The following is a 22648-nucleotide window of genomic DNA, read 5'->3' on the forward strand; positions in this document are numbered from 1 at the left end:
GCCGAGGATGGCCAGCGACAGCCAGGGGAGCTCTGGGAACACCCAGCGCCAGTCAGAGACCCCCGGGGGCTCCCGGGGAGGGCTGGGGCTCCCCCAGGAAAGACAGGGACAGGCGCGGGACCCCCAGAGAAGCCCGGGGACAGCTGGGGACACCCGTGGAGCCCCCGTGACCCCTGGTTCACCACCTGGTTCAGCACCACCCCCACCCCCCCCCCCCCAAGCTTTACAGGCCCCCCCCAGAAGGCAGCACAGAAGAGGGGGTGCTGCACCCACAGGCGTTTATTTGACAACTAAACCTTGTTACAACCAGCAACACTGAACAGGGGGAAAATACCGGGTCTGTAGGAAGAAACCGGGGGAAAAAAACCGGGTGTGTAGAAAGAAAATAGGGGGACACAAAGAAAACAGGGGGCAGCAGCAGGGTGGGGGGCACGGGGGGGCCCCCCTCAAGCCTCCACCAGTTTGCCGAGGGAGCGGAGGTTGAGGCTCTTGAGCTCCCCTGAATCCATGAAGACGAACCCCTCCTCCTCCTCCTCGTCGATGTCGATCAGGTACCCGGTAGCTTCACGGTCCTCCCCCAGGATCACCTTGACCTGAGGTGGGGGGCAAATGGGGGAAGAGTGGGCCTTGAGGGGGCTGGTGGGGGGTCCCAGGGGTGCTGGGAGGGTCCCAGAGGGGTTGTGGGGAGGTCCCAGGGGGGCTGGGGTAGCACCTGAGGGGATCTAGAAGGTCCCCAAAAGAGCATGCGGTGGTGGGGGGAGTGTTGGGGGGCCCAGGATAAAGGATGGGGCTGGGGGGGGCCCTACCTTGTTCCTTCTGGTGGGGGTGATGGGCTCCAGGTACTCGCTGGAGATGCTCACCACCTTCTCGATGTCCTTCAGGTAGACGAAGCATATCCCGTCCTACAAAAACAAAAAAAGGGGGAGGGGGAAATCAGCATCACCATGTGTGTTACCCCCTCCCTGCCCCAAAACCACCTCCCGGGGTGGGGGGGTCTCACCATGACGCTGCGGATGACGCCGGTCTGTCCCACCACCCGACTGTCACGGTAGGTGTCACGGACCTTCACCTGGATGTCGGTGGTCACCCAGTCGCTGGAGCTCTGCACGATCCCTGAACCGGGGGTGTGGGGGTTGTCCCCCCCTGGGGAGGGGGCCCCAGGGGTCCTGCGGCTGGTGCTGGCCTGGGGAGAGAGAGAAGGCGGTGTTGGGGGGTGTTGGGGGGCTACAAGGGGGGGTTTGGGGGTCATAGCGGGGCTATGAGAGGGTTTGGGGGGTTGTAGGGAGTTTAGGGGGCTGTAGGCGGCTACAAGGTGTCTTTGGGGAGTTGTAGGGATTTTAGGGGGGCTACAAGGGGAGTTTGAGGGGGATGCTTGGGGGGGGGCCTGTGGATGCAGGACAGGGATGGGGGATGCTCAGGGGGGCCCTGTGGATGCAGGACAGGGATGGGGGATGCTCGGGGGGGGCCTGTGGATGCAGGACAGGGATGGGGGATGCTCGGGGGGGCTTTGGATGCAGGACAGGGATGGGGGATGCTCGGGGGGGCCCTGTGGATGCAGGACAGGGATGGGGGATGCTCAGGGGGGCCCTGTGGATGCAGGACAGGGAAGGGGGATGCTCGGGGGGGACCTGTGGATGCAGGACAGGGATGGGGGATGCTCGGGGGGGACCTGTGGATGCAGGACAGGGATGGGGGATGCTCGGGGGGGCCCTGTGGATGCGGCGCTGGGGATGCCGGATGCTTGGGGACACCTACAGGTGGACGCATGAGTGTGGTGGGTGCCAGGTCCCATCTCCCGCACCCTCACCCAGAGCATCCCGATCCTGACGCCCTCCAAGGAGCTGCCAGCAGCCCCCGGCCCGGTGAGCGCAGCAGGAGAGGATGAGGAGGGGGACGCCGGCGCGCGAGGGGGATTTACCAGCGTCCGTGACCTCCCCGTGCTCATCGCCGACCCCATGGGTGCCGTAGAGCTGGTCCCTGAGCTCAGCGTGCCCAAAGCAGAGCCGGCCGTCACCAGCGGGCAGCCGCGGGTGGAGCTGGACTGTCAGTACCAACTGATGCACGCAGTCACACGGGTGAATAAGCGCCTAGTTTTTTTATTACTAAAAGCATGCATTTTTATATATCTCAGGGGCCGGAGCGTCACAATATAATTGGTAAAAAAGTTGCTTCCAACGTTCTCATTGGATAACCTGTATCAGTTTTCTCCCTGGTTACTTCGTGCTGTGCAAGTCTGCAGCTCCCTGAAGTTACTTTCTTGAAGCAAAGCTTCCCTTTCTCAAGGGTACACTGGAATGTTGCCAAGGTCAAACTCCTCTTCAGTCAGGTTGTCGGCAGACCCGCTGCCTTCCCCAACAATTCCCCCTTTTTGTATTTGTGTAAAAATATTGCATGAGCAGTTTTTTGCAGGGCCCTTTGCAAGAAAGTGCCAAAGCAAGGCAACATCAGTACCGCAACCACAACTGTCAAGATAATTAGTCCCAAAGTCCTGACCACAGATATTAACCATCCGGACAGTCCCCAGCTTTTGAACGTTTTGGTAACCAATCTAGATTATCATCCACCTGTAAATGTTTCACTCCTTCTTTTAGCTGCTGTGTGCTTTTATGGATCGACTCAGAACGATCCGATAAATTCATACAACACATTCCTTCAAAATCTTCGCCCCCACGTCCTTGTGCTAAAAGCAAGGAATCTACGGCAGCTCAGTTCTGCAAAGCCGCGTGTCTGACGTATCTGCACCAGTTAGTGACCCCCTGAGGGCCAGTGGTGCAGCCCTGTCCTGTTCCTCAGCCAACACCCCAGCCAGTCCATTTCTTTAGTGCAGCCGCAGCAGCGACTCCTGGTGCAAAAAGGGAGGATGCGATAATTTGACCAGGATTCCACAATGTTACTCTGCCATCACAGTTCTCAGCACATCGATGCATATTCCTTTCCTGTCGCAATTCTTTGTGTCTCACTGTAACACCAGGTGTTAGCACAGTAAGACGACCAAGGCTACGTGGGCCACCATTAAGTTTTGAGGGCCGTCCTCCCCACGCTCTGTCCCCACGTATCAAGAATATTGCAGGGGGTAGAGCAACGGGAACACCAACTGACTGAGAGACCTTCGGAGGGGTAGAGGCACACCAGGCTGTTGCACTGCGATAGATCGGCTTTACCTGCTTTTCCTGAGCCATCTGTAAAAACAGCGAGGCCTTTCACTGCTTCTGGGTGGCTTAAACGTTTCTGACCAAATGGTACTTCCCGAGCAAATTTCAGCAGGGCTGTGCTGGCAGGTGATATGAGATCTGTCCCTGAAAACCTGCCATGGCTGCCTGCAGCTCGTGATTATTTGCCAGGCACCATTCGAAATACCAACTGTGCACAGGTAAAACAACCGTAGCCGGATCACGCCCCGTGAGTTCTAAACATCGCTTTCTGGCTTTTATGATTATGTCAGCAATAAGCTCAGACAGTCCGGGAGCAGTTTTTCGTGGGCGGAAGGACAGAAACATCCACTCTAGACTATGCAATGGGTCATCCCATTCAGGGTTCCGTTGTACTGGAGCCCCGAATGGGACAGTTTTGTCAGTTAGTACAGAGAATTGTACTACCTGAGACAGATCTATTCGAGAGACAAATCTCCCGTGTGTAGATTGTTCCTCCATAGGAATGACACTTAAGGCTTCCTTGTTTAGTATTCTGGGTTCTGCTGGATCATTAGAATGTTTTAGTAGCTCCAATAACGGCTGTAATTGAGAACTGGTAAGTCCAGGACAGGCCCTTATCCAATTTAAGGATCCCATCAGTTTCTGTACATCATGGAGAGTTTTAATTTCAAGGTCGAGTTTCACAGGTTGGGGCATAACCTGCTTGCTTGTCACTGTCATTCCCAGATATCTCCACGGTTCTGCCTTTTGCACCTTTTCAGGGGCAATAACCAATCCGTATTGTTGCAAGGACTCTGGCTAAGTGCTCCGTGCTGTTCAACTGCTCCTTGCTGTTGCTGCTAACAGGATGTCATCCATGTAATGGCAGCAATAGCCAGGAGGGAACTTTTCTCTCACAGGTGACAAAGCCTGGGCTACAAACCATTGACAAATTGTTGGCGAATTTTTCATGCCTTGTGGCAAACCTTCCCAATGGTACCTTTTCGAAGGCTCTGCATGATTTCAAGAAGGCACAGAGAACGCAAATCTTTCTTTATCTTGGGATGCCAATGGGATAGTAAAGAAGCAGTCCCTTAAATCCATCACAATGATTTCCCAAGCCATAGGAATCATGGCAGGTGAGGGTAGGCCCGGTTGTAGGGCCCCCACTGTGGCCATAACAGCATTTATTTGCCGTAGGTCATGCAAAAATCGCCATTTTCCTGATTTCTTTCTAATTACAGACACTGGAGTACTCCATGGGCTGGGAGAAGGCTCACTATGTCCAGCAGCTAGCTGTTCATCACCAACTCCTGCAGGGCCTTTAATTCCTCAATTGGCAGGGGCCACTGATCCACCCCCACGGGGTTATTTCTTAACCAGGTCAGCGCAAGGGTGGGTTGTTTTACACCCTGCAGCACAGTGGCCCCTGTCAGAAATCCGTAGTAACCTTCGCTCCCCGTTGTGACAAACGGTCCCTCCCCGTAGGTTCAGGGGGGCTGTCGTCACACAGGGCTTGGCCCTCAGGCTCGGGAACCAGAAGAGGCGCAGCTGCTGCCCCTGCTTGTGTTGACCCTCCCCGTCCTACCACTCCCATTCCCGTATTTACAACTGGCCAGGTGGGTGGCCACGAGCACTGAGATACAAGAGTTACCTCGGCTCCTGTGTCCAGAAGTCCCGTCAGTTTTACTGCTGTCGGCGAGTGCCCTCTGCTGGATAGGACACAGCCCGTCCGCGCTCTCCGGGATGAGACAGTCTGTGACCAGACCTGCGGGGTCCCGTGCAGCCAAATCCTCCGTCATGTCGCTCCCGACGTTCGGTTTGGGGTCACAGCTCAAAAATGGTACGAGCTGAGCAATTCGAGTTCCTGGGGAATGGTTACGGGCGGGCAGGGAGTAGAAATCCCAGCACAAACGTGCCCAGTATAATCATCGGTAATTCCCACGTGCACAATTAGTCCACTCGAGGTGCTGCCAGAGCTCCCAGTCAATCAAGCACTCAGCCCTCGCCCTGTAGGTCCTTCAGCACCCAGCGGTACTTTGACGATGTCTGTCGGTGAAATGGTGGCTGTGTCGGCAGTGCAGACACCCCATCCTGCTGCCCCGACAGCTCCGGCCGGGAGCCGCTCACAGAGAGGTGCCGAGCCCCTGACGTGCAGGAGGGATTTTTTACCGTCGCGTGCCCCCTCGCGCTCGCCTTCCCGTTCCCCTGGAGAGGCTGTCCGCTGGCAGGAAATCTGCACCAACATTGTTTGGCAAAGCGCCCTATTTTTCCCCAGCGGCTGCAGGTTACTCCTGCGGAATTGCTGGCAGAGTTTCTTGGATTTTCTTGTCTGGCAGGGCAATCTGCTTTAACACGTCCCCCCGGCCCACATCCAAAGCACTTGGGAGCGGATTTAGCCTTCATGGCCGTAGTAGTGCAGCCACTTGATGCTCCACAGTGCCAACTTCAGAGCAGGCAGCGACCGTATCAGGCACAGAGGGGTCTCCAGGCATGGCTTCAATCATTTTTTGGCAGTCCTCGTTAGCATTATCTCTTGCCAATGGCAAGAATACAAGATATTGCACCCCATAAGTTTTGCCCTGCTGCCTGCCACGCTGATACACTAAACGCCGTGGCAGCTGTTGCTTCAAATCCGTGCGTTTTGCTCCAAACGAGCATTCGCCTGAGCCCGTATTCACTAGTCTCCCCACCCTTCCGTTGAAGCAATGCTTTCCATGGGGACAGTGGTGTTTCCTCTCCTTTCGTTAAATGCTGTCCCATGGCTACAGTCCCGTTCCCGGTGGCTCACCTTATCAGGTGTCCAAGTTCAGGTCCGGACCACGCAGGTTCCCACTGCTCTCAGCTCCGCCGGGCTCCGTCTCCGCTCACGCCGTCCTGCAGCCCGCTTTGGCGAAGTCGCGGATCCCGAATCACGTCCTTGCCAAGTCGCCGTCTCGGCCTCGTTGCACGTCGTCGTCGCGCGTCGGGGCCACCAGATGTCGCTGTACAGACGGACAAAGCGACACACACACACACGGGTGAATAAGCGACTCGTTTTTTTATTACTGAAAGCAGGCATTTTTATATATTTCAGGGGCAGCGTGTCACAATAGAATTGGTCAAAAAGTTGTTCCCAACATTCTCATTGGATAACCTTTATCAGTTTTCCCCCTGGTTACTTCCTTCATCCTGCTGCATAGTCTGCATCTCTGAAAGTTATTTTACTGAAGCAAAGCTTCCCTTTCTCAAGGGTACACCGGAATGTTGTCAAGGTCAAACTCCTCCTCAATCAGGTTGTCGCAGACCAGCTGCCTTCCCCGACACTGTGAGACCCATGGGAAGTCTGTCTGTCCAGAGAGGCTTCTGAAGAGCTGACTTCAGACACGGGAAAGTCCCTTCCAACCCAAACCATTCCAGGATAGGATTCTAGGATTTCTCTTAGTCACGGGTTCCTCCCTGCAGGCACAGAAACGCTCCCTCGCTCTTCTCCAGAGCCACCCCTGCTCTCCAGAGAGCCTTTCCCCAGGCGAGCGGGCAGGGGCTGGGCTGGCCGGCCATTCCTGGGGCCCACCCGTGCTCCCCGCAGGGCCCTGCTCTGGTGGTGCTGCCCTGCAGAGCCAGAGGGCTGGGGTGCCCCAGGGCCGTGGGGTGACTCTGCCCTGGCCGTGCTGCTGGGGGGGGGAGCAGAACCTGCTGGACGGGGATCCCTGCTGCTGAGCCCTCTCCCACCATTCCCGAGTGCTCAGCAGCCAGGGACGGCTCTGGGCAGGACCATGGCTCACAGGGGGCCTGTGCCAGATCCACCCCGTGAGTTCTTCCCAAGTGTGTCCCGAACCCCTCTCCAGTCCTGTGTCCCTTTGCCTGCTGGCTCCTCCCAGCCTCTCCCAGAGGGGATCCTCAGCACGGCCCTGAAGATCTGCACATAGGACACCACAACGAAAACAAACCATCCAAGAAATAAACAGGCAGTAACCATGATAAGCCCAACTTCCCTGAGGTAGGAGCGTGAGCGGGAGAGCTTGAGGATCTGGGGGATTTCACAGGGTTTTGCCTTGGTAGAATGATAATGAAAATGTGTTGGCAGTGTGCAGAAGAGAATTGAGCAACCCAGTGCCCCAGGCAGCTGCTGCCATGTGGACACAAGCTCTGCTGCCCAGGAGGGTCCCCTACTGCAGGGGTTTGCAGATGGCAACGCAGCGGTCGTAGCACATGATGGTGAGGAGACAAAACTCTGCTGTGACTAAGAAGAGAAAGAGAAAGGCCTGGGCAGCACATCCTGAGCAGGAGATGCCCCTGTTGTCCCAGAGGGAATTGGCCATGGCTTTGGGGAGAGGGGTGGAGCTGGAGCCCAGGTGGAGGAGGGAGAGGTTGAGGAGGAAGAAGTACATGGGGGTGTGCAGGCGGTGGTCGCAGGCGATGGCGGTGATGATGAGGCCGTTGCCCAGGAGGGCAGCCAGGGGGATGCCCAGGAAGAGCCAGAAGTGCCAGAGCTGCAGCTCCCGTCTGACCGTGAGTGTCAGGAGGAGGAACTCAGCGATGGAGCTGCCGTTGGACATTTGTTCACTCTCGGCATGGGGGCCTGTTCACAGAGGAAAAGACATCACTAAGTTAGGACAGATTTCTCATTTCTGTCTATTCGGTTTCTCATGAAGCTGCTGGAGAACACAGAGGTGCCCTGGGAGAGCTGTGCCCTTCTGCAGGACAGGATGCAGCCCAGCAGGACCCCACTGGGAAAGAGTCGAGTGTCCTAAGGACGGGGTGTCCTGAAGAGTGAACTGGCTCATTTGTATCACCCTGAGCCTGCAGAGTGCGAGGGCACATGGACATTTTACTCCCATGGAAACATCTGCATGGCAGTGCCCACAGGGATTGCTCACGGCTGAACCCCACCCCATCCCAGAAAGTCCGGTGATACCAGCACGGGGAGCAGAGGCCGAAGGGGAAATATGGAGAAATGCCACAGGGCTGCTGTGAGGAGGCAGGACAGGGACAGAGGGTCGGGCTCTGCTGGGTGGGAGAGGAGACCAGGGGGTTCCTCTGGAGTAGGTGTCTGCACTGCAGGGGATGGCAGGGAGGTGCCTGAACTCCTCCTCCCGAGGTGTTTCCAGCAGCAGCTCCCTCTTACTCTCTGCCCACGTCTCTGCTGCCTGGAGCTGTCACAGCCAGGAGCTGCTTCTCTGTCCCCAGGTCTGCTCCCTGTCAGTGCTCACAGCCCCCATCCCACCCGCTGTGTGCTCAGCTTGGCCCTGCAGACCCCTCCCGGCAGCAGGGCCCTGCCCAGGGGCATCTCTGTGTGTGCAGGGGCTCAGGAGAGGCTCAGACAAGTGCTAACGAGACCTGGGGTCTTAGTGTCTGTTCCAGAAAGGAGAAATATATCCCCATCTCCCACTGCCCGCCCAGCAAAACAAGAGGACACTTACTGGGTTAAGTACTGTGAAGATTTCTCCTCCTTCGAGCTCTCCTCACCCTCCCGCTCCTGTCTGCCTTTCCCCTCTCTCTGCCCCGCTCCTCTGCCCTCGGTGCCTGCAGGCAGTGCCCCCAGCCCTGCTGGGCTTGGCAGAGGAGCTGCTCCTGGGCAGAGCTGGCTCTCTGCAGCGCTGACCACTTGCCCTCAGCTCCCTCTGGCCCAGGAGCCCGGCCCAGCTCCGCAGCAGAGGACCAACCCAAGGCATTTTAAGGACCCCTCGGGTGGGTTTGGGGCCGAGTCCATGAACCCCAGGCAGCGATAGGAAGTTGAAGAGCCTCTCAAGAAGTCCAAGTCAGATGCAAACTCCAAAGTTCCTTGGAGTGTTAATGGGTCCCAGTGAGGACCGTTCCTGACAAAGCCTCCCCAGGGGCTGTTACAGCAGAAAACTCCAGGCAGAGGTGACAGGTTGTGAGAGACGAGAAACCAGGCCTGCGAGGAACTAAGAAAAACAGCCTGAGAAAGCAAAAGTTGAGGCTGATCAAAGAAATGCCTCAGACACTCGCAAGACAAAACTCTGAGTGACGGGGTGGATGGTGTGGAGGCTGAAGCTGATAAGGCTGCTCCAACAACACAAGATGCAGCTGGAGGGGGGAGCCCTGTGGAGACAGGACGGCTCTGCTCTGGGGCACCCGGCCAAATTTCAAGGGCCATCTGTCCCGTGAATGACCTTTGCTTCATTATCCACGAAATGCATATTAAAGCTCACATCCCTCAATATGCTAACGAGGGCTAACATGATCATGCTAATTACATCATCCCATGAAACACCTCACCCCTCCCATACATGGGATACGTAGGTGTGTGGGTCGACCTGGGGGACGGACCCAAGGAAAGTGGGTATAAATCAAGGGGGGGAAGGAAGGGGGGGCCCTGGAGAGTGCAGGGAAGCGAAGAAGACGGCTGCCTCCTGTGCCTCCTGGAGCCCTCGCCGGCGGGATCAGCGCAGGAACCCGGACGGGTGATCTGTATTTCCCCATTCCCTCTGTCTCCCTCTTTTCCCTTTCCCATTAAGACATGCAAGGCATATTGTATTGCTTGCCACAACTCGCTATGTACCTAGCCAACTACCGTGTGTTCAGTTAGTACATTGTGGGTAGTTCATAAATGTTTGGACTTGGAGACTTGTCGTCCGCTCCGTTGGGGTGATACTAAAAAGCCGGTCGAGGAAGAACTCTCTAAGACTCAGAATCAGAGTGTTAGAAAGCAGGCATTCTTTACTGCAGCGCTGGGTGCACGGGGGATCGCTCCTCCCCAAGCGTGCACACCTTGGAGCGAGAAGCGGTTCCTTTCTATAGTGTAAAGCATCTACATATTCATTATAATTCCGAGAATAGCGAGAGATCTTACAGTTAGTTTTGAGAAATCATTAACACAAACCCCACTCCAAGTCTCTCTCTGTTGCGCCTGCGCAGGGGCTTCTGGTGGTCTTGGGGGGGGTCTTCAGGGTGAAGACTGAAGATGCCTCCTCTTCCTCTCGTGACGTCTCACCTAGTTACCATTTCTAGAGTTATGACAACTTAGCCTTCACTGAGTCACAGAATCACAGAATCGTCCAGGTTGGAAAAGACCTTGAAGATCATCCAGTCCAACCACTGACCTCACCCTGACCGTTCCCAACTCCACCAGATCCCTCAGCGCTGGGTCAACCCGACTCTTCAACCCCTCCAGGGATGGGGACTCCCCCCCTGCCCTGGGCAGCCCATTCCAACGCCCAACAACCCCTTCTGCAAAGAAATCCTTCCTAAGAGCCAGTCTGACCCTGCCCTGGCGCAGCTTGAGGCCATTCCCTCTTGTCCTGGCGCTGGGTCCTTGGCTCAAGAGACTCCTCCCCCCTCTCTGCACCCTCCTTTCAGGGAGTTGCAGAGGGCCAGGAGGTCTCCCCTCAGCCTCCTCTTCTCCACACTAAACCCCCCCAGTTCCCTCAGCTGCTCCTCCTAAGACTTGTTCTCTGGATCCTTCACTAGTTTCGTTCTTTTCTGGCCACATTCCAGCACCTCAATGGCCTTTTTGGGGTGAGGACCCCCAAAACTGAACCCACTCATCGAGGGGCAGCTTCACCAGTGCACAGGGGTGAGATCCCTTCCCTGTCCCTGCTGGCCATGCTATGGCTGATACAAGCCAGGATGATGCCATTGGCCTTCTTGGCCACCTGGGCACAGCGCTGGCTCGTTATCCATCAATCACCCCCCCAGGTCCCTCTCTGACTGGCAGCTCTCCAGCCACTCCTCCCCCAGCCTGTAGCCCTGCTGGGGGTTGTTGTGGCCCAGGGGAAGCACCCGGCATTTGGCCTTAGTGAAACTCCTCCCGTTGGGCTCAGCCCATCGCTCCAGCCTGGCCAGGTCTCTCTGCAGAGCCTCCCTACCCTCGAGAGATCAACACTCCCACCCAACTGGGTGTCATCTGCAAACTGACTGAGGGGGCACTCGATCCCCTCGTCCAGACCATCGATAAAGATGTTAAACAGGAGTGGCCCCAAAACCCAGCCCTGGGGGTTCTTCATCCCTCTGTCGTCTCCACCACAGGCTGTCCCACCGTGTCCCACACCTGCACCTCTTTCTCCACAGGCTGTAGACATCCACCCGGCTACCACGCCTTGCTCTCACCGCAGCATCTCCCTTCCTTTACTGAGATCTCTCCATCCTCCCTGGCTGCTCCTGCAAACACAAAGCCTGGGGCTGCTCCAGTCTCCCTCTGGGTGACTTGTTACACCACAGCACTGCCCTTCGAGTGACAGGGTTTGCGTCCAACCTGGGCCTCCCCAGCTGCACGTAGTGGCATTAGTTCTTTCTCATGCTGTATCTTACCACCAAGAAAAGCTCCACCAGCTCTGAAATCCCCCCTCAGCCACTCTCAGGCTACCCCTATAGTGCCTGGAGCCTTCACACCACTGCCCAAAGAACTCCAGGTCCCTCGGCCCCCCCACACAGGCCATGGGCACTAGGTCCCGAACCCCACCTTGGCAGAGCTTCACTCAACACTCTCCAGGTCCCCCCTACTTCTCCAAACTGGGGAGCCACACCCTGGGACGCACCCGTGTGTGTGGGGCCACACCAGTGCTGAGGGGAGGGGGATGGGAACTCAGGGTGTCGGGGTGGCCCCCGCTCCTCCAAATGCAGCCCCGTAGGCAGCTGCCCTTGTTCCCCGTGTCCATCCTCTCCTGGCTCGTAGGGCATCCCTCGTAGTGCCCAGGCCCTTCTCCTCAGAGTCGCTGCTCAGCCGGGCAGGCCCCAGATGTACGGGGCTATTTGCCCCCTGCCTGTGCAGGACCGACCACTCTTCCTTGCAAAATTTCAAGTGACTTCCATTTGCTGAACCCCAGGTTTTCTCAAGGTCTCCTTGGACTGAAGATCCATTTGGTCAGCTTTTAATGTTTATGTGTAGCTGGCTCATCTTGATTGGGGGGTCTCTCAGAAGAGAACAACGTGAGCAGTTGAAGGGTACTACAAATACCCCCTGCTAGAGAAACTCTGGCTCTTGAGGGGCTGGTACTGCTAAGGCCATGAGGCTGGGCCTGGAGGGGAAGTTGCCCTTCATGGGGGAGAGCAGCAGGAACGTGTGGAGCTCTGCCTGGGGATGGAGGATGAACCAGCTGAGAGCTGAAGGGTCACGGGCAACACTGTGGTGGGCGGATGTCTGGTACAGACCCCCCGATGGAGGAAGTAGATGGACCTTCTTCATTCAACTGGAAGAAGCCCTGGGCCTCATGGCGGACATAAACTAGCCCCATATTTGCTGAAGGGGCAACACAGCAAAGTGAAAGTCATCCAGGAGGTTTCTGGAGTTCAGTGACAACATCCTCCTGACAAGGGTGACTGAGGAGGCAGCAAGGGGAGGTGTCCTGCAGGAAATCAGACTTAGGAACAAGGAGGAGCTGGTCAGGGATGTAACAATCAGGGGTGAGAAAGTAGAGTTGAGGCTCCCGAGAGAAAGGAACAAGGCAAAGAGCGGGACTTCAGGAGAGCAGGCTCTGGCCTGCTGAGGAACCTGCCCGGAAGAATCCCATGGGATACAACACTGAAGGAAGAGGGGAGAGCTGTTGGATGGTCAAGGATCTCCTCTGCCAGCTCCAGAACAGCACACCCAGACATGCAGGAAGTGAAGCAACACAGCAGGAGGCTGGTGTGGATGAGGAAGAAGCTCCTGACAAAACTCAAGCATGAAGAGGCAGCCCAGGGAAGGTGGAAGCTGGCTGCCTTCCAGCCTCAGTGGTTCTGTGACTGTGCTGGAGAGAGACCTTGGGGTGTGTGTGTGGCAGGGAGGTTGGGAGTACTGGAGGGATGGGGGGATCCCAGGGCCAGCTCCTGGACAGCTGGAGAGTCTAAGCTCAGCTCCTGGAGAGATCACTACCGGACGTGTGTCTATCTAGGGCTGTTTGCCACTGCCACAGCCCAGCATACAAACAGCCCAAACCTCGTTTCTCCTTTCTCCACTGACAGTGGTTGTGCTCGGCCTGCAGACCTCCGGGGGCCCCTTCCAGGATGGGTGACGGTGCATTTCCTTCCACCACAGCTCTTCCCTTGAGGATGACGGGGAGAGCACTCACGTTCCCCATGCCCATGGAAGCCAGCAGGCATAAGTTTGGAGCGATCAATACGGACTTTTTTGTCCCCTTGAAGTCACTGACGCAGGGCTGCTCGGCAGGGAACCTCTGATGCAGGTTTCATCCTATCTGAGCTTAACCTTTGGTTTTCTTTTTCCTTCTTTTCCCTCCCAAGTTCTGCATTTTGATCACCCTCATACACTCCCTACAAACAGCCCAACTCTGCTCTTTCCCCACTGCCCCTGGCTTTGCTTGCTTCGTGCCCTCCTAGAGTGTTTCTAAGAGGGTTCTCGTGTTGATTCCTGCCTTGCTCAGTCCAAAACCAGCAACTCCTTTTATTAGCTGTGGTGTCCTGCAGTTTCTTACCCTGTGATCTGGTGTTGATGGCTCACCACAACCAGGGTGAGGCACCTGCACACAAACATTAACAGCTCACAGAATGGAGCTTCAGTCCAGGAGGCCTTTGAGAATCTCTGGGATTTGGCCAACAGAAACTTCTCAAGTTTTACAAGGAGAACTGACCAGTCCTACGAGGGGAAGAATAACCTCTATCGATCCCAAGGTGTAAGAATCAGGAAAGGAAGGCAAGAAACACGCATGGCTGAGTGGAGACCTGCTGGTCAAAGAAGGGCAAGAAGGAAATGCACAGGCAGTGGCAGCAGGGACAGGTACCCTGGGATGAGTAGAGCAACTACTCATGTAGTAGGGATGGGGTCAGGAAAACCGAGAGGTGGCTTGAGAGGAACTTGGGAAGGGATGCAAAGAATAAGAAGAGCTTCTACAGGTACGTCAGCCTGAAAAGGAAGGTCAGAGCAAGTGCATCCCCCTGATGAGCAAGACCGACAAACTAGTAACAGTGGACAAGGAGAAGGCTGAGGTACTCAACAACTTTTCTGTCTCAGACTTCACTGCAACCTCTCTTCCCACACCTCTCGAGTGGATGCACCGCAAGGCAGGGACTGGGGGAGCAAAGTCCCTCCCGCTGTGGGAGAAGATCAGGTTCAGGACCACCTGGGGAACTAAACATACATAAGTCTGTGGGACCTGACGAGCTCCATCCCAGAGTCCTGAGGGGACTGGCTGATGTTGTTTCCAAGCCACTCTCCGGGATATTTGAAAAGTCACGGCAGTCAGGGGAAGTCCCCGCTGCCTGGAAAAAGGGAACCACTGCACCCATCTTTAAAAAGGGCAGAAAGGAGGACCCTGGGAACTACCGACCCGTCAGCCTCACCTCTGTGCCTGGGAGGATCACGGAACAGATCCTCCTCGAAGCTGTGCGGAGGCACATGGAGGACAGGGAGGTGATTCGAGACAGTCAGCGTGGCTTCACCAAGGGCAAGTCCTGCCTGACCATCCTCGTGGCCTTCTAGGATGGGGTGACTACGTCATGGACAAGGGAAGAGCTACGGATGTCATCTAGCTGGGCTTCTGTAAGGCCTTTGACATGGTCCCCCACAACATCCTTCCCTCAAAATTGCAGACATCTGGATTTGATGGGCTATTTGGGGTCCGTACTGGGACCAGTACTGCTCAATATCCTCCTCAATGACACGGACAGTGGGACCGAGTGCACCCTCAGCACGTTTGCAGATGACACCCAGCTGAGTGGTGTGGTTGACACTCCCGAGGGACGGGATGCCATCCAGAGGGACCTGGACAAGCTGGAGAATCGTGCCCATGTGAACCTCGTGAGGTTCAACAAGGCCAAGGGCAAGGTCCTGCACCTGGGTCAAGGCAACCCCTGCTATCAGCTGTGGATGATGCAGGGGTACTGGGGGATGAGAAGTTGAACATAAGTCAACAATGTGCCCTTGCAGCCCAGAAAGCCAACCGGAGCCCAACAAGAAGCTGTTTCCTGCTGTGCCTCCAGAACACGGGGTGCCCCGAGGGCTGGCACTGGCTGCCCCTCACCAGAACACCCCAGTTTGCTCTAATCTGCCCTTGCCTGGGGCACACGGCGGGTGGGACGGGGATCTCCTCTACAGACCCCCCCTGGCCTCCCTCAGCCACTCTGCTCATCGCTGAGGGGCAGCCAGAGAGGACCCGAGCGCCCGCAGAGGAGAGGGGACGAGGACACGCACACGCACCCGGCCGCAGAGCGTACCTTTGCTGAAGGGGCTTATTGATCGTTAGAGGGAAACAGCCCAGGGCTCCCGGGGATCAGCCAGGGCTGATCATCTCCTCGTGCCGCTGCAGGGGAACAGAACAAGGGTGTCACCACCAGCTCCAGTCCTGAAAGACAGAGCTCAAAATGTCACCCCCAGTGTCTGCTGGGACACGGGACGGGACTTGTCCCCACCGTCTCTCTCTGCAGAGACCTGGGGAAGGAGAAGGGAATTGGAGCCTTCAAGGTAGGACTTGGCTCTCCTGAGTCCCATGAGGCACCCAGAGCCCCTGGCCCAGGGTGTTGTTGCCCCGGGATGCCCCTACATCTCCCAGAGCCCTGCCCAGCCCTCACAGTGATCCCAGGGTCTGGATGGCACCAGAGCCCCTGCCTGGCCTGCACGGTGACCCTCCGGGGCTGCAGAGCACCACGGAGCACGTGGGAAGGCACGGGGACAGCTCTGTCCAGCTCACCCTGATGGGGGACACGGGGCAGGGACAGTCCCCTCTGCATCCCTCTCCCACACCCAAGGTCTGCCCACCCCTGAGGGCTCAGGGATCCCCCGGGACCCTTTATGGGGGTAGAGACACCCCGATGCTGCTCACCTGGACATCAACAGGGGCAATCAGGCGTTTCTGGTCTGCAGCATCCACCAGCTCGTCACCCATCAGGGGCTGGGAGAAAGGGAGGGTTAGGGACACACCCGAGTGCACTGGGAGCTACTGGGGGGCAGGAGACAGCAGTGGGGTCCTTGGGGAAGGGGCTTCTGGGACAAATGGCATATGTGAGTCAGCGGGGTGCTGCGCAGAAAGGAGTGGGGGTCCTGGGGAAGGGGCCCACCTGGGTGCGTGGCTGTGTACTGGGGCATCCTGGGGAGTACTGGGGTGTAATGGGATGGATGGGAATGCAATGGGGTGTGGAATCGCTGGAGAACAACGAACATGTTGTGAGCGATCCAGACCGAGGGGCCTCACTGTAACAACAAGCTGCAGCTGTGTTCAAGGACATAAGCAAGGCCGAGATAGATTTAGAAACTACATTCCTGGCCAAAAGATAAAGAAGTTGGACTGTTGAAAACAGGATGCCTACTTAGTGGGAGAGCAGTGTGTGGACACCACACCGGGACCAATCGTAGAGGGCAAAAGGGTGTGTGAACAAGTAGCTTTAGCCTATTAGCAATAAGATAGCGGCGCGTGAAGCTTGTGATAGTGTATAAATTGCTGTGTATCCTTTAATAAAGTGGCATCAACTTGATCACATTGGTCGTATAAGTTGTGTCCGGGACCCCCGCGTCAGCAATGGGGACCCCGGGGAAGGGGGCCTCCCTGGGAAAACACTGGGGTGTAATGGGTCACACTGGGATGCCCTGGAGTGTCGTGGCCATGGGAGGGGAGGGTCTGGGGCCAGCAGAACCCGTGGTACCCAGCCCAGCCCTCTTCACTCGCCCGACACTGATTCCCCCCTGCAGTGAGACCACGAGACCTCACTGGTCACTGGGATGTCCCCAGTCCCAGCAAGGGATGGGAGGACCAGTGTGCCCTCCAGTCCCCCACACTGGGTGCCCTCCAAGTCCACCCCACTACCGACCCCCAGGCAAGCACCTCCACTTGCTTCTAATAATGCCTGGGGAAGAAGAGCAAAAGGTGCTCTGGATTGGACCCTGCTGGGGCTGGGGCTGGGGCACAGGTGTCTGCAGTCCCTGCAGGCCTGTGGCTTCCCCCTGCTCTGAGCAGGAACATCCCTTCCGCACCCCCCAGCCCCATTCCTCCAAGTGTCACCTGGGAGAGCTGTCCATGCAGGGACCAGGGGCGGGGATGGGGACAAGGAGAGCCTGGGGAATTCAGGGCCTCCAAACAGGACGGGGTGCGGATGGGGGCAGCCAAAGACGGGGCACTGGGGTGAATTAGTGGACCCCAAGGGCCTGGGCTGGGGATGTTGAAGGGCCAGGACTGCGTCAGATGGAAGCGGGGGGTAAAGAGATCCAAGTGGAGGGAACACGGGGACTTCAAATGCGGTGGTTGGTGGGGACAGAAGGAAGAGGACTGCAGAGGCCAAAAATGAGGGGATTGGGAGAGGGATTGGGAGTGGGGGTTCAAGGAAGGGGATCTGGGGACACCACCACTGTGGACAGGATGAAAGGCAAAGGACTGAGGGGAAAGACAAAATGAAAGGCTTTGGAGGGATCAAAGGGAGGGAATTTGGGTACCCTAGATGGGACATGGAGGAGATCCCGGGGATGAGATGTGTGAGGGGACCAAAAGGATGGCCCGGAGATACACAAAAGGGATGGAGGGGAGCACTGAGGCAAGAAACTGGTTGGGGCCCTTCCAGGGAGGACACAGGTCTGACCATTCAGTGAGGAACTCGGGCTCCAGGCAGAAGAACATTAATTGTGGGGGAAGTGGGGGAAGAGACACAATTGTGGAGGGGAGAAAACTGCACTGCCCAGGGCTGGGGGAGCAGGGGAGCCTGCAGGAGCCCCTTGCTTGGGAAAGGGAGAGGCCAAGGCAAGGGGCTTCGTGCTCCCCACTACGATTCCGTTCTGCAGGAGCTGATGTCCTGCAGCCAAGACCCATCCCCAGCCCTGAGCCCCTCCCTGTGGCACTGGGGACTCACCTGAGCATCTCCCACGGCGCACAGCAGGATGGGGAAGAGCAGGGCCACGCCGAGCACTGCGACCTTCATCTTCCTCTGCGGTGTGGCGAGTGCTGGGGGAAGCTGGGGAAGGTGAGAATTTCCACTGCCTCACAGAAGTGACGGCAGGAAAAAGAGGGAAACTTCCAGAAGTGCTCTCAGCCCTGTTCAGAGAAGGTGGAGGAAGACAGCACAAGTAGGATTAGCTACACGTTAGACCAAGCTTGTAAAGATCCTTGTCCATCTCCTTATCAAAACGGCAAACTCATGACATTTTATTTTTTCAATATGCTACTGTCACATAAACATGAGCACGTCTTTTTAGATGCCATTAAACCCGCGGATAGGATCTCCCTGAACAGCACCTTCCATGTTAAGTGGCTACCAAATGCCACCCACCTGACTGGCAGCCTGTTTTCAGCGCAGCAACCAGCACCGTAAGCCGGAGGAGTGCCTCCAGTTCCTTGGGGACACTCAGACATCAGCAGTTACTGACATTTTTCACCTCCTGGAACTGGAATCCAGTTGCTGGGGGCTACGTCGGGCAACCTGCGCCCCTAAACCCGATGCTGCCGCTCGCAGTGGCTCCCGGGCCGAGTCAGCACAGGGCAGGGCTGTGCCCTGCATCCTACCAAGGCAGCCCCGCGGAAATACAGCTGCAGCCTCCTGGCAGGGAAAGGAGCAACACAGGGTTCGCTCCCCAGCTCTCCAGGGTAAGTCTGGACCTAAACCGCCCCTCTCCAGCTTTACGCTCAGGTGACATGTGCCAACACCGACCCCGGACCAGGGGAACTCACAGAGCAGCTCCCGCGGGGACGTCACGGGGGAGCGCAGGGCAAGAGAGAAGGGGCTGGCGAACGCGCACCCGAGCCCCAACTCTGCACGCGGAGCGAGGGCTGGGACTCCTCAGAAAAGCACAGCTGGCCTGAAAGAAGTCGACCCTTCCCTCCTCACCTCTCCTCGTCCCAAACGCAGCTGTAAGGCCACGCGGTTCTCCAAAAGGAACGGGGCCCTGGTTGCTCATCGCATCCTTGCGCGGTGCCACGGCCTGCGGCACAGAGGGACAGCCTGGAGGGGTTTCTCCTGGAAGGGAGAGGGGTGGGGAACAAAATCAACATCACGAACAACACCACCACCACCACATCCAAGCCACCACTGAAAAACAGGAAAGAAAGTGCTATAAGACCCAGGTGGAACAGTGAAGAACAACAACAATGAACTCAAGATTTCCCCCTGTCCCGCTTCCATTTCCAGCCCACGGAGAGTTTCCTCAAGAATCACCAAGCGCAGGTGACAAACCAAGGGATCTGTGTGTTCACAGCACAGGAAAGCAAACGGCTCCTCCTCAGCTGGGGCACCCTGCGATAGACCCCCACACCAGCCCAGCCAGTGCCCCCTGCACACCGCCGGCTACTGCGGCGCTGGATCTGCAGGGCCCTGCTGGAGAGCGGCCGGGCTGGGGCCTCTCCCAAGCGCTGGGGACTTTTTCTCCCAAGAAAAGCTCCACGGGAACGACACCGCCAGGGACACGCAGCAGCAGCAGCTCTGAGTCCAAACTCAGCTCCACGGACGCTGCGGGCGCAGAGTGACTGAGGGTTTGTGCTGCAGCTTCACAGCGCTGCCTTCGGTCCCGCACAAGTTCTTCACTGCCAGGAGAAAATCAGGAGCAACAGTGCTCGACGAGCACAAAAAGCTCTTTTTCCTCCGTCCCACCCAGCAAGATGCCTGTCCCAGCCTGCACGGGCGAAGGCCACAGCTCACTGCCCTTCGGTCGCCAGCACAAACCAGCCCTCCGGCACTGCTGTAACCAGCCTATCCCAGCGCTGGCAGGCCCAGGGCCCAAAGGTTTCCTTTCTACGGGCAGAATTATTTCTTTCCCAGGCAACAAGAGCCCTGAAGTTTAGAATCTGTCCGAAAGCAACGAAACACAACTTCGTCCTTCACCAAACCTCCTGTTTCCTAAATGGGAAACCAACACACGTTCAAAGAGCCCGTCTAAGGAACCCTGCCCTCACAGACTCACCCACGCCAACCCAGGCACTACAGTTCAAGGTCGAAAAATTACCCCATTTCTCTCCAGCAAGACACCCACCCTCTTTCTGCCAATTCCCTCTCTAGAGAGAGTCAGCAGTTTCATTTCCGTCAGCAACACGGAGACATCCGAGAAGAATCTGGGGAAAAAACACCACGGTAAAAACAACGGAGGGGCAAAGGTTTTAACATTTATTTCTTCAAGAAAAATCAAAATCTTGGATTTATAGAAGACTGCGCTTAACTGATTGCAAATACTATTGGGCAAGATACTTAACGGAAAACTCGGCTCCCTGCAGTTCAGCTACTGCTGTCAAAAACCACGAAGGGGTCGCCAGACGAAGGTGAAGAAAAACTCCAGGGGAACTCTTCCCTGCTTCCCAACTCCCACCTCTCCCCCCAACACCACAGGCGGGCTGAGTCAGTTTTACGTTACTTGCACTGGGTCCAACAGCAGAGATTTGATGCCGGGGGAATTCCGTGATGGGGTAACGGCGCCCTGGACTTGCAAACTCGCAGCCTGGGCGCTGCTGCCGTTTGCCCACGCGCAGGCAGCGCTCGAGCAGCTGCCGAGGAAGAGCGCTTGCAGGCAAAGCTGCCAGCAACGCCGACTTCCAAAGGGCAAGGTTTTTACTGATGATCCAGTTGGAACACCAGGAGCGAAAAGCAAATTGCAGTAACTTCAGGAAAACAACACAGGCAAAGGGATTAGACACAAACTGCACAGGGAGGGAAAAAGAAAGCTCTGAGTAGGGAACACCGAGACTTCTGAGCCAGCCCTGACTTGAGCCACTGAAGCCCCGTGACACAAGGTCACAGGAACACAACAGTGCTGCTCCTGAGCCCCAGCTGCCTTGAGGGTTTTACTCCTAACACGTGCCATCTGGGAGAAGAGGAATTCAGCAGTTATTATAAACAACATCTATGAAGAATCAGATGAATATTCTAGGGGCAACCCTGAAAAACGCCAACAACTTTCATTTCCCAGCCCCAGAGTTCGCTGGAATCTGTATTACAGTCGCCAGCTAAAATTTAAGTCTGGCACAAATGCTACATGGAACATACAGCCCCAGCAGAAAATAGATCATCGTTGCTTTTCCGCCTTAAAAAGCCAATCTGAACCCGTGCCTGTTAACTGCGACCCAAGGCAGACGTGACCACAACCCTTCCAGCCTTCTGGAGGTGCAGGTGGGACTGAACAGGGTGGGGGCACTCGGAACAGGCTCACCCAGGCAGGCTGGGCACGGTCACCCCCACGTCTCTCCACCAGCACTTGCTAACGCTGTTCCCCTGGGGTATCCAGAGCTGCAGGCAGGGAACAGGAAAGCATCTCCTCTAACACCAGCGTTCAGCCCAGAACTCTGCCTCCCCAGCGCCCAAACGGGAGAAAACTCAAACTGTGCCCCTTCTCCTCACACCGGGTGAGAGTTTGGGACACCAACGGGATGCCACAGCGGGGAAAAGCTCCAAGGACACAGCCTAAGGGAACCGGAGCTCCCCGGGTCTCAGAGTAATTCTAGAGCTAAAGCTGGGACAGACATCAACTCCAGATCAGGTAAGACAGGCCAGCGCTCAGCCCTGACCCGGGAAGGCAGCCTCCTCCTGGCCTGCCCAAGGGGTTCCAACCCAGCACACTTTCTTCCCAAAGCAGGACGCTGCCTTATTGCAGTGTGACGCCACTCACCCGCTCCTGGAGACGGCACCAGAGGGACACGGCACAAGCCATCAAGCCGCTGTCTGCGAGCACCAGAGCCCTCTGGGGACTGTTCTTCACCACGGGGCCCTGAGAGAGAAAACAGGAGACAGAAGAGATGGTGAGACATTTCAGCTACGGCGGAGCGACCTCAGGGCAACAAGTAACACTGAGACGGAGTCCTTTTGCCCTGGGGAAAAGCGCACACCGAAGAAAGACCCGCTGAACAGAATTCTCAAGTCAAACAGAGGGGAAAAAAGCAGATTTGAGGAGCACAACATAAGAACAGACTACCACAAGACCTCTTTTGTATGGTACTAAAGCGCAAACACACCACACGTACGCCAAAGCTATTCCATAACCGTGTGTTTCATGTCATTGTTCCACCGCTATTTCAATATATTTCAATACGCAGCAATCTCTATTTCTGTGCCTATCAACAGCCAGAGAAGCCGAACCTTTCCTCTCCCTCTGGCCAGACGCATCTTTCACCTCATCGTACACCAGAAGCATTCGGAACACCCCACAGCGATGGGCTACAAAATCCCAGGAAAACCCGCAGCTAAGAAGCCTTTGAAGAAGCCCGCTGCAGAATTCACGATGGACGCAGACAACATCACCAGCGGAGGAGCATCAGCAGCACAGCGTTCCCAAACTGACACCTTCTTCAGCAGATGAACCCGAACAGCTCTGCCCCGGGCGGTTTTTCCCCCGCGAGGTTCTAATTTAGTTTCTGCCCCTCAGACCGTTCCCGCCGCGTTTCCTCCCCCCGCCCCTGCCGAGGCCGCGCGCACCGAGCTCAGCGCCCGAGCAGAGGCACCAATTCCCCTCCGAGCACCCACCGGTTCTTCCCGCAGCACCCGATCGCCCGCTCAGCCCCGCTGCCGTGTCCCCGCCCCGCTGGGACGAGCGGCCGGGCCCGAAGCCCCCCCCGGGCCCAGGCGCCGGCGGCTCCGGCCGGGCCCTTCCCGCCGCAAGGGGAAGAGCGTCCCGGCGCGGGCCGGGGCCGGGGCAGCTCCGGCGAGGACCCCGCTAGAGGGGCCCGTCCCAGCGCCTGACCCGCGCG

The 22648-nt window shown here is 56.9% G+C and overlaps 1 protein-coding gene and 1 non-coding gene across 12 annotated transcripts; both read right to left on the bottom strand.

Moving 5' to 3' along the window:
* Positions 1–261: 261 nt before the first annotated feature.
* LOC141917065 (transcription elongation factor SPT5-like) lies at positions 262–22602 on the bottom strand. Of its 11 annotated transcripts, XM_074810148.1 has the most exons (11): positions 22425–22602; positions 21574–21672; positions 18813–18941; positions 17841–18022; positions 15830–15898; positions 15225–15310; positions 4786–4998; positions 1919–2036; positions 1001–1183; positions 807–902; positions 262–593 (listed from the first exon to the last, which is right to left on the bottom strand). In XM_074810148.1, the coding sequence occupies exons 8-11, from the start codon at positions 1955–1957 to the stop codon at positions 447–449; spliced, it is 465 nt and encodes a 154-aa protein (XP_074666249.1). In that variant the 5' UTR covers positions 1958–2036; positions 4786–4998; positions 15225–15310; positions 15830–15898; positions 17841–18022; positions 18813–18941; positions 21574–21672; positions 22425–22602; the 3' UTR covers positions 262–446. The 11 variants fall into 11 exon arrangements, 4 of the variants coding, with proteins under 4 accessions (XP_074666249.1, XP_074666251.1, XP_074666250.1 ...); XR_012621242.1 differs by lacking the exons at positions 262–593; positions 807–902; positions 1919–2036; positions 4786–4998 and adding an exon at positions 5923–6115 and having other exon boundaries at positions 1137–1183; positions 15225–15352; positions 22425–22589; XR_012621241.1 differs by lacking the exons at positions 262–593; positions 807–902; positions 1919–2036; positions 4786–4998 and adding an exon at positions 5923–6115 and having other exon boundaries at positions 1139–1183; positions 22425–22589.
* Positions 21389–21473, bottom strand: LOC141917102 (small nucleolar RNA SNORD45). The gene has a single exon (XR_012621254.1). It is a non-coding gene; the product is annotated as a small nucleolar RNA SNORD45 (small nucleolar RNA).
* Positions 22603–22648: the final 46 nt, after the last annotated feature.

This window comes from Strix aluco, chromosome 33, assembly GCF_031877795.1.
Source record: "Strix aluco isolate bStrAlu1 chromosome 33, bStrAlu1.hap1, whole genome shotgun sequence".
Classification (NCBI taxonomy): Eukaryota; Metazoa; Chordata; class Aves; order Strigiformes; family Strigidae; genus Strix; species Strix aluco.